The sequence below is a fragment of the Nycticebus coucang genome, chromosome X (genome assembly GCF_027406575.1).
Source record: "Nycticebus coucang isolate mNycCou1 chromosome X, mNycCou1.pri, whole genome shotgun sequence".
Lineage (NCBI taxonomy): Eukaryota > Metazoa > Chordata > Mammalia > Primates > Lorisidae > Nycticebus > Nycticebus coucang.
In genome coordinates, this window is record NC_069804.1 from 184,624,229 (window position 1) to 184,638,870 (window position 14,642).

At 52.8% G+C, this 14,642-nt stretch overlaps 1 protein-coding gene across 4 annotated transcripts in view; it reads right to left on the minus strand.

Moving 5' to 3' along the window:
• The window catches only part of PDZD4 (PDZ domain containing 4), a 39,443-nt gene extending 28,942 nt beyond the window's left edge, over positions 1-10,501 (minus strand). For 2 of the 4 annotated variants that reach the window (XM_053578895.1, XM_053578892.1), the window contains exons 1-2: positions 10,372-10,501; positions 10,208-10,271 (exon numbers count right to left, since the gene is read on the minus strand). In XM_053578895.1, the coding sequence (XP_053434870.1) occupies positions 10,208-10,267 (60 nt within the window). In that variant the 5' untranslated portion in view covers positions 10,268-10,271; positions 10,372-10,501. Of the gene's footprint in view, positions 1-9,581; positions 9,811-10,207; positions 10,337-10,371 lie in introns of those variants that run through there. The other 2 variants (XM_053578893.1, XM_053578894.1) reach the window with 2 other exon arrangements.
• Positions 10,502-14,642: the final 4,141 nt, after the last annotated feature.

Genomic DNA, 14,642 nt, shown 5'->3' on the forward strand with positions numbered 1-14,642 from the left:
TACCCAGGGGGACAGCTTGAGGCTCTGTCTCAAAAAAAATAAAATAAGGGCGGCGCCTATGGCTCAGTCGGTAAGGCGCCGGCCCCATATACCGAGGGTGGCAGGTTCAAACCCGGCCCCGGCCAAACTGCAACCAAAAAATAGCCGGGCGTTGTGGCGGGTGCCTGTAGTCCCAGCTACTCGGGAGGCTGAGGCAAGAGAATCGCCTTAAGCCCAGGAGTTGGAGGTTGCTGTGAGCTGTGTGAGGCCACGGCACTCTACCGAGGGCCATAAAGTGAAACTCTGTCTCTACAAAAAAATAAAATAAAATAAAATAAAAAAATAACCAGGTGTTGTGACAAGCACCTGTAGTCACAGCTACTTGGGAGGCTGAGACAAGAGAATCACTTGAGCCCAAGAGTTTCAGGTTGCTATGAGCTATGACGCCATGGCACTCTACTGAGGCTGAGAGGATAAGACTCCTTCAAAAAAAGGGAGGGGGCTGGTGCCCATAGCTCAGTGGGTAGGGCACCGCCCACATGCACTGAGGCTGTGGATTCAAGCCCACCCTGACCCAGGCTAGCTAAACAACAATGACAACTGCAACAAAAAGAAAAATAGCCAGGAGTTGTAGCAGGCACCTGTAGTCCCAGCTGCTTGGAAAGCTGAGGTAAGAGAATCACTTAAGCCCGGGAGTTTGAGGTTGTTGTGAGTTGTGATGCTATGGAACTCTACCGAGGGTGATATAGTGAGACTCTGTCTCAGAAAAAAAGGGGAGGGGACCCTGAGGGAGGAGTGAGGCCTTGTCCACAGTGTCTGCCTGCTGGATCCCTAGAGCCAGCATGGTGACTGGTAGGGTGAGGACTCAGTAAGTAAGTGCTAAAGGAAAAAACGCATGGGAGGTGAGCAGAGGGCTGGAAAGGCCTCCTTTGCCCTCCTGAGGGGGCCAGAAGGAAGACAGTGGTCCTGACTCACTCTGCCTCCAGGCCCTGCCAGGCCAGCACCTCCCATGTGCTAGGGAAACTAGTGTGACAGGGGAAGACCCAAAGAGAGGGCTTAGTGCAGTGCAGAGCAAGATTAGAGACATAACGGGGGTCTCAGATGGCAGCAAGAGGGACATGGGCTGGCAAGCAGGGTGCCAGAAAAGTTTCTGTAGCTCAGTGCCAGCTACATGCTCCTTCCTATCTTTCCACCCTTGGTCACCAGGCCACTTCCCCACTTAATGTGAAATCATCCTGAGAAAGGATACCCAAGAAGGGTAAGGTCTAGGAGAACAGGTCTTCTTAAGGAGACCACAAGGACCTGCAGGGTCCTCTCCATGGTGATTCAGCTCTTGGGAATTTGTAGACTTAACTTCCTGGAACTTGGAAATTTCCAAGTTCCATGAAATCCTGTAGTTCTGTAGCAGTTGGAATAAGATCTCCCGCTTGATTCAAACTGGCCAATGAGAAGGTACCTATGGGTTGGAACTTTTTGACTGGAGATAAAAAGAGAAAGACCAAGCTAGTTGGGGAGCACAGCCATTTCAAATTCTTCTATGCCGTAAGCTCCTGACCAGTGAATAAAGCCCTTCCTCTTATAAACATGGTGTTTGGGTGCTCTTCCTCTCCGTTGGGCCTCATCTTCCTGCAATAATCCTGGATTTTCACAGCTCTCTCCCGCTTCCACTTTCTTGGCTAAGTTTGCCAGGAGGACATGCCTGGAATAATGGAAATGGGATTGACATCCTACTATGCCACATGCAATAGACACCATCTGTAGAATAAAGAAACAAAACCATGTGACCATGTCAGCAGCCACAGAAAAAGCATTTGACAAAATCCAGCAATCCTTCATGAAAAACACTCGAACTGGCTAGGGGCCTGTAGCTCAGCAGCTAGGGCACCAGCCACATACACCAGAGCTGGTGGGTTCGAAGCCAGCCCGGGCCTGCCAAACAACAATGACATCTACAATCAAAAAATAGCTGGGGCTTGGTGCCTGTGGCTCAAGCAGCTAAGGTGCCGGCCACATACACCTGAGCTGGTGGGTTCAAATCCAGCCTGGGCCCGCCAAAGAACCATGATGGCTGCAACCAAAAAAGTAGCCGGGCATTGTGGCGGACACCTGTAGTCCCAGCTACTTGGGAGGTGGAGGCAGGAGAATCGCTTGAGCCCAGGAATTGGAGGCTGCTGTGAGCTGTGACGCCACAGCACTCTACCCAGGGTGACATAGTGAGACTCTCAAAAAAAAACCACTCAAACCAGGAATAGAATGGAACTTCCTCAATCTGATAAAGGACACCTATGAAAAATGCACAGGTGGGAAGCGCCTGTGGCTCAGTGGGTAAAGTGCTGGCCCCATATACCAAGGGTGGTGGGTTCAAACCCAGCCCCGGCCAAACTGCAACAACAAAATAGCCGGGCGTTATGGCGGGAGCCTGTAGTCCCACCTACTTGGGAGTCTGAGGCAAGAGAATGAATCACCTAAGCCCAGGAGTTGGAAGTTGCTGTGAGCAGTGTGATGCCACAGCACTCTACAGAGGGCAAGAAATAAGACTCTGTCTCAGGCGGCGCCTGTGGTTCAGTGAGTAGGGCGCCAGCCCCATATGCGGAGGGTGGTGGGTTCAAACCCAGCCCCGGCCAAACTGCAACAAAAAATAGCCGGGCGTCGTGGCAGTCACCTGTAGTCCCAGCTGCTCGGGAGACTGAGGCAAGAGACTCGTGTAAGCCCAAGAGTTAGAGGTTGCTGTGAGCCGTGTGACGCCACGGCACTCTACCCGAGCGCAGTACAGTGAGACTCTGTCTCTACAAAAAAAAAAAAAAGAAAAATGCACAGGTAACTTCACATTGATAAAGGACTGAAACTCTTTCCCCCTTTCAGATCAGGAACAAGGACATGTATTCAACACTCTACTGGGCTGCTCACCAGAGCAAAGCAAAGCAAAGCGTTATGAAAAAGAAAAAGGCTCAGCACCTGTAGCTCACCGGCTAGGGCGCCAGCCACATACACCAGAGCTGGCGGGTTCAAATCCAGCCCAGGCCTGCCAAACAACAATGACAACTACAACCAAAAAATAGCCAGGCATTGTGGTGGGCGCCCATAGTCCCAGCTACTTGGGAGGCTAAGGCAAGAGAATCGCTTAAGCCCAAGAGTTTGAGGTTACTGTGAGCTGTGACACCATGGCACTCTCCAAGGGTAACATAGTGTGACTCTATCTCAAAAAAATAAATAAAAATAGAAAAATTAGCAGGCATTGTGGTACCTGTAGCCCCAGCTACTTGGGAAGCTGAGGCAAGAGAATCACTTGAGCCCAAGAGTTTTTGAAGTTGCTGTGAGCTATGACAATGCCATGGCACTCTACTCAGGAAGACAGAGTGAGACTGTCTCAATAAAAAAATAAGCCAGGGGTGGTGCCTGTGGCTCAGTCGGTAAGGCGCCGGCCCCATGTACTGAGGGTGGTGGGTTCAAACCCAGCCCTGGCCAAACTGCAACCAAAAAATAGCCGGGCATTGTGGCGGGCGCCTGTAGTCCCAGCTACTCGGGAGGCTGAGGCAAGAGAATCGCTTAAGCCCAGGAGTTGGAGGTTGCTGTGAGCTGTGTGAGGCCACGGCACTCTACCAAGGGCCATAAAAGTGAGACTCTGTCTCTACAAAAAATAAAAATAAAAATAAATAAGCCAGGAGCAGTGGCTCATGCCTGTAATCCTAGCACTCTGGGAGGCCAAGGCAGGTGGATTCCTTGAGCTCAGAGACCAGCATGAGTAAAAAGCGAGAGCCCATTTCTACTAAAAATAGAAAAACCAAAGCAAGAGGATCACTTGAGCCCAAGAGTTGGAAGTTGTTGTGAGCTGTGATGACACAGCACTCAACCCAGGGTGACAGCATGAGACTCTGTCTCAAAAAAAAAAAAAAGAATAAAATAAAATAATTAGGAATAAACTTGACAAAAGAAGTGCTAGGCATTATTGAAAGAAATTAAAGAAAACCTAAAAAAGTGGACAAAGACTCATGCTCAAGGGCAATACTCCTTAAATTGATCCACAGATTAGATGCAATCTATCAAAATCCCAGCTGGCTTTTCAGATATTAACAAGGTGATCCTAAAATTCATAGGTAAACTCAAGGGTCCCAGAATAGACAAAACAATCTTTTAAAAATAAGTATAAGGGGCGGCGCCTGTGGCTCAAGGAGTAGGGCGCCGGTCCCATATGCCGGAGGTGGTGGGTTCAAACCCAGCCCCGGCCAAAAAAAAAATAAGTATAAGGCCGGGCACAGGGGGTCATGCCTGTAATCCTAGCACTTGGGAGGCTGAGGCAGGTGGATTGCCTGAGCTAGAAGGAGACCCTGTCTCTAAAAATAGCCTGGTGTTGTGGCCGTCGCTTGTAGTCCCAGCTGAGGGACTCAGGAGGCTGAGGCAAGAGAATCACTTGAGCCCAAGAGTTTGAGGTTGCTGTGAACTATGACGCTATGGCACTCACCAAGGGTAACAAAGTGAGACTCTGTCTCCAAAATAATAAATAAATAAATAATAAGTATAAAGTTGGAGGACTTACACTTTCTGATTTTAAAACTTATTAAAAGGTGCATTAATCAAAGCAGTGTGGCATTGGCAAAAGGACAGACATTTCTCCAAAGATACATAAATGGCCAATAAAGCCCAAGAAAAAATACTCAACATAATTTAGCCAACAGGAAGTGCAAATCAAAAACACAATGAGATACCACTTCACACCCAGTAGGGTAGCTATAACAAAAGACAAAAATAGCCCAGAGTAGTGGGCTGAATTCCAACACTCTGGGAGGCCAAGGTGGGTGGACTGCTTGAGCACTGGAGCTGGAAACCAGCCTAAGCAAGAGAAAGACCCAGTCTCTACTAAAAATAAAAAAACTAGCCAGGTGTGGTGGTGGGTGCCTGTAGTCCCAGCCACTCAGAAAGCTGAGGCAGGAGGATTGCTTGAGCCCAAGAGGTTGAGGGTTCTGTGAGCTGGGATACCAGGGTACTCTCCCCAAGGCAACAGAGTGAGAAATAAATAAATAAATAAATAAATAAATAAATAAGGGCGGCGCCTGTGGCTCAGTGAGTAGGGCGCAGGCCCCATATGCCGAGGGTGGCCGGTTCGGACCTAGCACCGGCCAAACTGCCCCAGAAAAATAGCCGGGCGTTGTGGCGGGCGCCTGTAGTCCCAGCTGCTCGGGAGGCTGAGGCTGAGGCAAGAGAATCCTGTAAGCCCAAGAGTTAGAGGTTGCTGTGAGCCGTGTGACGCCACGGCACTCTACCCAAAGGTGGTACAGTGAGACTGTCTCTACAAAAAAAAAAAAAGATAAAAAATAAATAAATAAATAAGCAAAATCACATAGTATAATTTAAAAAAATAAGTAGCAAGGATATAGAGAAACAGAAACCCTTATATGTTGCTGGTGGTAATATAAAATGGTACAACCGCTGTGGAAAACAGTTCGACGGCTCCTCAAAAACTTAACCAGAATTACCATATAATCCAGCAAGCCCATTTCTGGGTACACACTCAAAGGAACTGAAACCAGGAACTCAAACAGCCGCTCACACACCCAAGTTCAAAGCAGTGTTACAACAATCTAAGGCTAGAAGCAACTCAAATGCCCATCAACTGATAAATGGATAAATATGATTTATTTTGTTTTGTTTTTTTGACACAAAGTATCAAGCTGTCGCCCTGGGTTGAGTGCAGTGGCATCATAGCTCACAACAACCTCAACACTTGGGCTTAAGCATTTCTCTTGCCTCAACCTCCCAAGTAGCTGGGGCTACAAGCGCCTGCCACAATGCCCGGCTATTTTTAGAGATGGGGTCTCGCTCTGGCTCAGGCTGGTCTCAAACCTGTGATGTGAGCTCAGGCAATCCACCAAGCTCGGCCTCCCAAGTGTTGGGATTACAGGCATGAGCCACTGCATCCAGCCCAAATATGTTCTTTTTTTTTTTTTTGAAACAGAGTCTCAGTATGTCGCTCTCAGTAGAGTGCTGTAGCATCACAGCTTACAGCTACCGCAAACTCTTGGGTTTAAGCAATTCTCTTGCCTCAGCCTCCCAAGTAGCTGGACTACAGGCGCCCACCACAACACCCAGCTATTTTTGTTGTTGTTGTTATAGTTGTTATTGTTGTTTTAGCTGGCCTGGGCCGGGTTCAAGCCTGCCAGCTGGTGTATGTGGCTGGCGCCATAATGCTTGGGGCTTTCTTTATCATACAATTAAATATTATTTGACAATTAAAAGAAATTTAGGGCTGGGAACCCGTAGCTGAAGTGGCTAGGGCACCGGCCACATACACCAGCACTGGCAGGTTTGCATCCAGCCTGGGCCTGCCAATCAACAATGACAACTACAACCAAAAAAAAAAAAAATAGCCGGGCGTTGTGGTGGGCACCTGTAGTCCCAGCTACTTGGGAGGCTGAGGCAAGAGAATCGCTTAAGCCCAAGAATTTGAGGTTGCTGTGAACTACAACATCGTGGCACTCTACCAAGGGTGGCAAAGTGAGACTCTGTCTCAAAAAAAAAGAAGAGTTAATGGCTGAAAGCGTTCCCAACTTGTGGAAAGCCACAAACACCGGGCTGCAACCAAAAAATAGCCAGGCATTGTGGCAGGTGCCGGTAGTCCCAGCTACTTGGGAGGCAGAGGCAGGAGAATCGCTTAAGCCCAAGAGTTTGAGGTCGCTATGAGCTGTGATGCCACAGCACTCTACCCAGGGTGACAGCTTGAGACGCTATCTCAAAAAAAAAAAAAGAAAAGAAAAGAAATTTAGTACTGATATATGCTACAACATGGATGAATCTTGAAAACATGATACATACCAGAAGTCAGACACAAAAGGTCACATAGTGTTCCCATTTATATGACATGTCCAGAATGGGCAAATCCATAGAGAAAGTAATTAGTGGTTACCAGGGGCTGGGGGTTTTGGGGAAGGAGTGGAGAAGTGACTGGTAAGGTGATGACAGAGAGGGGTTATGTTTGCACAATTTTGTGAATATACTAGAAACCACTGAATTGTACACTTTGAAAGAGAAATTACACGGTATTTAAATTATATCTCAGTGAATTTTTTTTATTTTTTTATTTTTATTTTTTGTAGAGACAGAGTCTCACCTTACCGCCCTTGGTAGAGTGGCCGTGGCGTCACACAGCTCACAGCAACCTCCAAATCCTTGGGCTTAGGCGATTCTCTTGACTCAGCCTCCCAAGTAGCTGGGACTACAGGCGCCTGCCACAACGCCCGGCTATTTTTTTTTTTGTTGTTGTTGTTGTTGCAGTTTGGACGAGGCTGGGTTTGAACCCGCCACCCTTGGCATAAGGGGCCGGCGCCCTACCCGCTGAGCCACAGGCTCCGCCCAAGTTTTGTTTTTTTTTTTTTTTAAATGTTTGTGAGTCATTGGGAGAAAATGGTCTGGAATGCAAGGACAGATATTTTAGGAATTTCTTAATCCAGGGCCACAGCCCACTGACTGGGAAGAGGCTCTGACAGGGAAAGTACAGCAGGTGCACGCAGGCAGTTTTTTGGAAATCACATTACACTATGTCTCAGTGACGTCCCTCACTCAGACATGGGTGTGAAGTTGCTCAGAGAGGGATAGGAGGAAGAGCCCCCTGAAGATATGTTGAACAACCTGAGTTAAAGGAGCTCTCAGAAGCCAGCTGGCAGGTCTTCTGGGACAAATGTTTCCTTCTAGGAAGAGGTTAGGTCTAGAAGTTCTCCCTGATGCTCCTGGGCATCCCCCCCCCCCAAAGGGGTAGTCATCTCAGACATTTCATGGTTTTTACCTCTTTCTAGTCATGTTCAATTCCCTTTGCTTTCCCTTTATTTCATTTATGTATTTATTTGTTTGTTTTTGAGACAGAGTCTCATTCTATTGCCCTTGGTAGAGTGCCATGGCATCACAACTCACAGCAACCTCCAACTCCTGGGCTTAGGAGATTCTCCTGCCTCAGCCTCCCGAGTAGCTGGGACAACAGGCGCCCACCATGACGCCCGGCCATTTTTTGTTGCAGTTTTGCCAGGGCGGGTTTGAACCCGCCACTCTCAGTATATGGGGCCAGCACCCTACCCACTGAACCACAGGCGCAGCCCTATTTATTGATTTTTTAGAGACAGGATCTTGCTCAGTCACCCAGGCTGTCAGCAGGGCCACAGCTCACGGTAGCCTCAAGCTCCTCCAATGTTTTTCCTTAATTTTAAAGGCTGGTTCTGCTTTTGAAACTTCATCCCACATTCAACTGTGTCAGGGATGCAGAAAAGTAAAAATGTGTCTAAACTGCCACTGGGGCTTTACAGGGGATGCTATAGCCCCCTAGGGAAGAGCCAGAGGGCAGCAGCCTACAGCGGCCTCCTCTGGACCAGCTTCCTTCCCTTGGGGGAAAACTTGAGACTCTTTTTAAGGTGGAAGGTGAGGCTCAGGAACACTCACCCAGGTTCACCTCAAGCCTGCTTCCCACGTGGAAGCTCCCTGAAGACAGCCCCAGCCAGACCTATGGAGGCCTTCTCCCAAGGGCTCTGAGTTACCAAAGTCACCTCCTACCCACAGCTCAGCCAGGCCAGCTGTGCAGCCCCTAGTTGCTCTTTCCTTCCCACATAGCCCCCCCAAGGTCAGCCTTAAAAGAAGCGCTACTGCACTCCTTCTCCAGGAAAGTCAAGACAGCCCCACTGGAATCTCCTAGGGCTGGATGGAATGATTCCAGAAAATGAAGTGGATGGGATCCAGAGTCCCCCTCAACCAACCATGGCAGCCCAGAATCCAACCTCAAGATTCTACAGGATGTCCTGATTGTCGCAGCCTGGGTTATTTCAGATCCCTATCCCACTGACGGAGAATGGCAATAGCCAGGCAAGGTTTCCAAACAGCAGGAAAAGATGCTAAGCAGCAGCCAAGAGGCGAGATGTGCGGGAAGAAGGAGAGAGCCCCACCGCGCACCGATGAAGGACCAGGGAAAGGCGCCAGAAGTGCCGCCAGTCTGGGGCAAAATTTCCTACCCCTCCGGCCCCCGCCTCCCACTCGCAGAGGCCAAAGGAACTGGGCTCACAGCAGGAATGCTCACCCCCTAGATTCACGAGAATTTCCCCCCCATACCTGCAGGGATGCCGCACATTCCTGTAGGAGCCCCCAACACGTGCTCTCCAGCCAACACCCTTCTTGCAAGCACTTGCTCCCTTCCCAGCCCTGGCCAGTAAACCTGGGAGTTCAAGCCCAGCCACTGAAGGCATACCTGTCTGCGCCCCATTCTGCTCCTGCGTCTCAACACCCTCTGGCCTTCACCTCCCCTTCACTTAGCCCTAGGTCTGAGTCAACAGCCTTGGGACCTTCTTCTAGGGTGCACATAGAAAGTACACACGTGCGGGGCCGGAGGGGCCTCCGCGCACACACAGACGGGGCACAGGCACGCACTCACGTAGTCACGCCACGGACAGGCAAGAAAGCCCCTCTCCGGGCTGTGGGGCTGAGCTCCGGATCCCAGAGCACCGCCCGGGGGCTCACCACTAGCCCATATCCCCTAAGGCCAGGACGGGAAGAGAGCCGGCCGCCCGGCAGAACGCAGGCCAGGCACCGCCACCGGCAGACCGCTCTCCCCGCTGATCCCAGCGGCGCCCACTCACCAGAGACGCCCAAGGCCCGGGAGCCCACCGTTAGAGCAAAGCCACCCCGAGGAGTGAGTGCCAGAGTGGGCGCCCAGCCTCCAGCCACTTGAGGACAGCGCCCCGGGACGCCCGAGCGCTCCATCGCCCGCTTGTGGCCCGCTAGGACCGGGATGTAGCCACCTCCGCACCGCGGGAGCCCAGCTCCCTCCCCCGCCTTGGGTCCTGCGGGGACAGCGTGTGCGGGGAACGGAGCCCGTTGCTATGCAACCTCCATCCCGCGCCGGCCGCTCCGCGCCTTTCGGCTCCCGGGCCGGGGAGGAAGAGCGCCCAACCCGGCCCACCCCAACTTCCCACCCCGGGCTGATCTGGACGCAGAGCTCGTGTCCCAATCCACTCCGGGTGTTCAAGTCACGCGCTCCGCACTCCCACCCCCACCCAATTCCCTCCACTCGAGACAGGTTCCCACTGAACGCCAACACCCAGTAGCCACAGAATTTGAGTGTGAGGATGGCTCCGTATCCTTTCCCCCTAGAGCCCTCCTGCTCTCCCACGCCTTCCGCCCGGATCCCACTGGACCCTCCCTGCAGGGCCTGCTCTGTTCCACGGAGGGGCCGCGCCACCCGACCCAGCGGCAGCCGCCCTACCTGAAGCATCACTTTGTACTGCTCCTCCGGCTTCTGGACCACGCACATATTACATCCCATGGTGCTGGCGGGCGAGGGAAGGAAGGCGGGAACAGGAATATGTTTTTCACTCGCCGCTGCGCAGGACCTGGGGTCCCCGGCCCGGGCCGGGGGCCATACCTTACCTCGGGGGGCGGGCCGCCTAGCGGGGGAGGAGGGCACGCCCCCGAGCGGGGGGCAGCTCCACGCCCCTCGGCTTAACTCTTGGCTGGCCGCGGCCAGGCGCGGGCATGCTCCCTCGTACCCGGTCAGGAAAAAGGGGGCAGCGGGGGATGGGCGGGCGGGCCGGGCGTTGCCTGGCTACGGCCCCCCAGGAGGCGTGGGGCAGCCGGGAGTCATCAGCGGCCGTGGACCGTGCGCCTCCCCACCCGCGGGGCCCGCCGCTGCCGCTGCCGCCTACGGCTCCCGCCCATGGCCGCCAGCCCCGGGAGCCTGGCCCTCGCTCTCGGAGCCGCGGCCCGGTCCGCCAACAGGGGGGCGGCGGCGCGTCCAGACCAGCGCCCGCGCTCCCTCCTAGCCTGCTGTGCTCTCGACGCTCGCAGCGCCCGCTCTCTGGCCTGCAGCCGGCCGGCGGTCTCCGGCTCCCGCCCGAGACGACGGGCACGCGCGCGCACCCGCGGCAGCGGGGGAGTGACGCGGGGACGGGGCGCACGCGCGGGGGGATGGGAGTGGGGCTGGGTGGTGGCGGGAACAGCGGGGGCCGGAGAAGCCGGCGCAAGAAGCGGAGGGCGGAGGTGGACGGATTCACGCGGGAGAAGGCCGGCTTCTCGCGACCACCGCGTCCCGTCCTGAGGCTCTTGGCACCAGACGCGTTGTATGCGCGGTGCAGCTCCCAGAGAGAAGTGTCCCGTGAGGAGGAGCCGCCTCCCCGCGTTCCCGGGAGAGAGTTGGGGAGGGAACCCGCTTTCAGCCCCTTTCCCGGGTCCTGGCCTAACGCCTTTGCTGCTTCTGGCTTCTCTTCAATGGCTGCTTCTCCTCAACTCAACCATTGCCGTGCTGCCTTTGAAACCGACACCTTTGTTTAAAAGAGAGATAGAGAAAGAAAAACGAGGACAGGAAAAGCGAAGCGCGGCCGGGCGGGTGGTGGGGAGAGCCGTCCCAGCGGCATGCCTGGCTTGGGGCTTTCCGTGCACAGGACCTGGGCTGCCACCTACCTGTTCCTCAGCCCTGACCCTCACCCGGGCCCAGCGCTTTAATAGTCCTTCCAGCTCTTCTCTCCTTTCCCACAACCTGTCCCCTCGTCTTGGGCAAGCCTGGAGGGAAGAAGGCCTATACCTGGAAAGCAGCACTGACTTGGGGGACGGATTCCCAGGAGTGCTGCGGAAGACCGCTTGATTCAATTGCTGCTCCCTTCATTTCCAGTCTTTAGCAAGTGAGAAGAGGGGATCCTTAATCACCCTCGGCTGTTTAATTAGATAGCGGTTGGGGAAGGCTCCTCCAAAACCTTTCCTTTCCCCCCTGACTCCTGGTGTAGAGGACAGGAATCAGGAGCAGTGCACCTGCCTGGAATCTGCAGCAGGGACGTGAGTCTCCTAACCCTAGATTCACCCAGAAAGCAGGTTTGGAGACAGAGCTGGTGTGCGAGTTGCAACTTGCCACCACATGGCTGGCTGGTCTCCTTGAGGAATGGTGTCACACTGAGGGCTCAGCAGCAGTGTCTACATCAGCCTGGTGAGAAGTAGCAGGGCTGCTGAGCTTATGCAGAAGCTCCAGCCCTTCCACAATGGCACAGGGCTGTGGCACAGGGCTCCACTCACTTCCAGCACTCCCTTAGGTACCCCCTCTCCAAACCTTGTCTCTCACCTTCCCATTTTACTCTGCGAAGGTACCTGACAATCAACCAGCCAAGCCATTTCTCACTGCCCAGGAGTCCTTGGACACCTGTATTTCAGGTCATTTTTCACTCTGCAAAATAAACAATCTAGCGTACTGCTCACTGGGAGGATTTCCCCTCATCACTGTCCCTAGGGTCACCCTGAGTGAGGCTGTGTTTCTCCTAGTACCAACTTAATGAGATAACCCAGGGAGGAACTGGGTCTGAGTGCTGTCCTCTGTCACAGGGAGCTCTGCTTCCCGCTGGGTCTGGAATGCACCATTCCATGGAATTGCTGCTATGCCTGCCCTCATGACTATACTCAGCTCATGATGAGAAACCGTGGTCACACAGGCACTTGATGTCTCATGATCAGGCTCTAAGGCCCTGCCAGAGTCCAGCAGCATGGCAACAGTTGCTCTTTGAGTGATGAGTAGCTTTGCTGTAGAAGGTACAACGTTGCTCCAGCCCCTGATGGCTCCAGCCATACTTGACCCTTCTGCTGGGGCTTCCTGACAGCTCCTTGTAGCATCCTAACCTACCATGGACAGGTCCCTCCAGTGCCATGAGGTTGGCTGGCTCCTGGGGCTCTAGTGGCAGAGCAGCTGGCACTGCAGCTCAGCCCTTCTGCTAAGACTTGTCTTGCCTATGCACCCCAAGGCCTGCTTAGACAGTCTACCAATTTGGCGATCTACCCGGCATCGTGCCAAATAAATCCCTTTTCTTGGGGCAGCGCCTGTGGCTCAAAGGAGTAGGGCACCAGCCCCATATGCCAGAGGTGGCAGGTTCAAACCCAGCCCTGGCCAAAAACTGCAACAACAAAAAAGAAAATCCCTTTTCTTGTTAGAATGAGTTTCTTTCTTCCTGCAATCAGAAAATCCTAAGAATTACAAAGCCCCGGGAGGTAACCTGGTTCTCTGTGCCCTCAATGAATCCTCAACAATAATTTTTTTAAAAAGCCCCCAGAGGGTGTGAGGTGGAAGAGACGGTCAACTGATCCAGGCACAGTAACTTTGATCTGAACTCAACAATGAGGATGATGGTTCAGGGACATCCCTGCACAGCAGGTAGGCTGGAACAGAATACTGTGCTCAAGAGACATGACAAGAGCTGTCAGCACCATGATTCCCAGGGCCACTGTAGCATTCTTTAACCTGAAGAAAGCATGCCCAGGTGAGTGGCCCAGATGTAATCTGGAAGGGTCTTGTCTTAATTCCACTGAAGAAAGCCCTGCTCTTCCTCCATAGCCTGAAGCTTGAGCCAGCTGAGGACAGTGTGACATTCCACAGAAGGAGTCCCTTCTAACCCACCCTGGAGAGCTGCAGAGGCCATGGTATGCTTACAAGCAGGACATACAGGGAGTCCATTCTTTTGACTAGAGTCGTCCCCCTGTGTCCACAAGGATTGGTTCTAGGACCACCCCCCCACCCTATGGATGTCAAAATCCTCCAATGTGCCAGTCCCTAATGTAAGATGGCAGACAGCGTGTTATTTGCATATAACCTCTACACCCCTATCACCTTAAATCACTCTAGATCTCTTATCAGATATAATGCAATAGAAATGTTATGTAATAGTTATATTGTATTGGTTTTTATTTATGTTAGTTTTCATTGTTTTTTGTTTTAATTTTTTCAAATACTTTTGATGCATGATTGGTTGACTCCTTGGATGCAGAACCTGTGCCTATGGAGGGCTATTTTTTCCAATGGCTATGGACTCCATAGTACTTACCCCAGCCTTGTCAGATGTGTGACTGAGGACTTCTGTTTTCCAGGAGTTGCTCATGACCTTGCCCACTGGCTCCCACAGAAGAGAACCATCGGCTCCTGCCTGTGGCTCAAGAGGCTAAGGCACCAGCCACATACATCTGAGCTGGTGGGTTCAAATCCAGCCCGGGCCCACCAAACAACAATGACAGCTGCAACCAAAAAACAGCCGGGCGTTGTGGTGGGCGCCTATAGTCCCAGCTACTTAGGAGGCAGAGGCAAGAGAATCACTTAAGCCCAGAAGTTGGAGGTTGCTGTGAGCTGTGATGCCACAGCACTCTACCCAGGGTGACACTCTCCAGCCATACTCGACCCTTCTGCTGGGGCTTGAGCCTCTCTTGAGGCTCTGTCTCAAAAAAAAAACGCTCGGCGCCTGTGGCTCAAGCAGCTAGGGCGCCAGCCACATGCACCTGAGCTGGCGGGTTTGAATCCCGCCCAGGCCCGCCAAACAACAATGACAGCTGCAACCAAAAAATAGCCGGGCGTTGTGGTGGGCACCTGTAGTTCCAGCTACTTGGGAGGCAGAGGCAGGAGAATCGCTTAAGCCCAGAGTTGGAGGTTGCAGTGAGCTGTGATGCCACAGCACTCTACCCAAGGCAACAGCTTGAGGCTCTGTCTCGAAGAAGAAGAAAGAGGGAGCCATCGGGGTGGCGCCTGTGGCTCAGTCTGTGGGGCGCCGGCCCCATATACCGAGGGTGGCAGGTTCAAACCCAGCCCCGGCTGAACGGCAACCAAAAAATAGCTGGGCGTTGTGAGCGGGCGCCTGTACTCCCAGCTACTCGGGAGGCTGAGGCAAGAGAATCGCTTAAGCCCA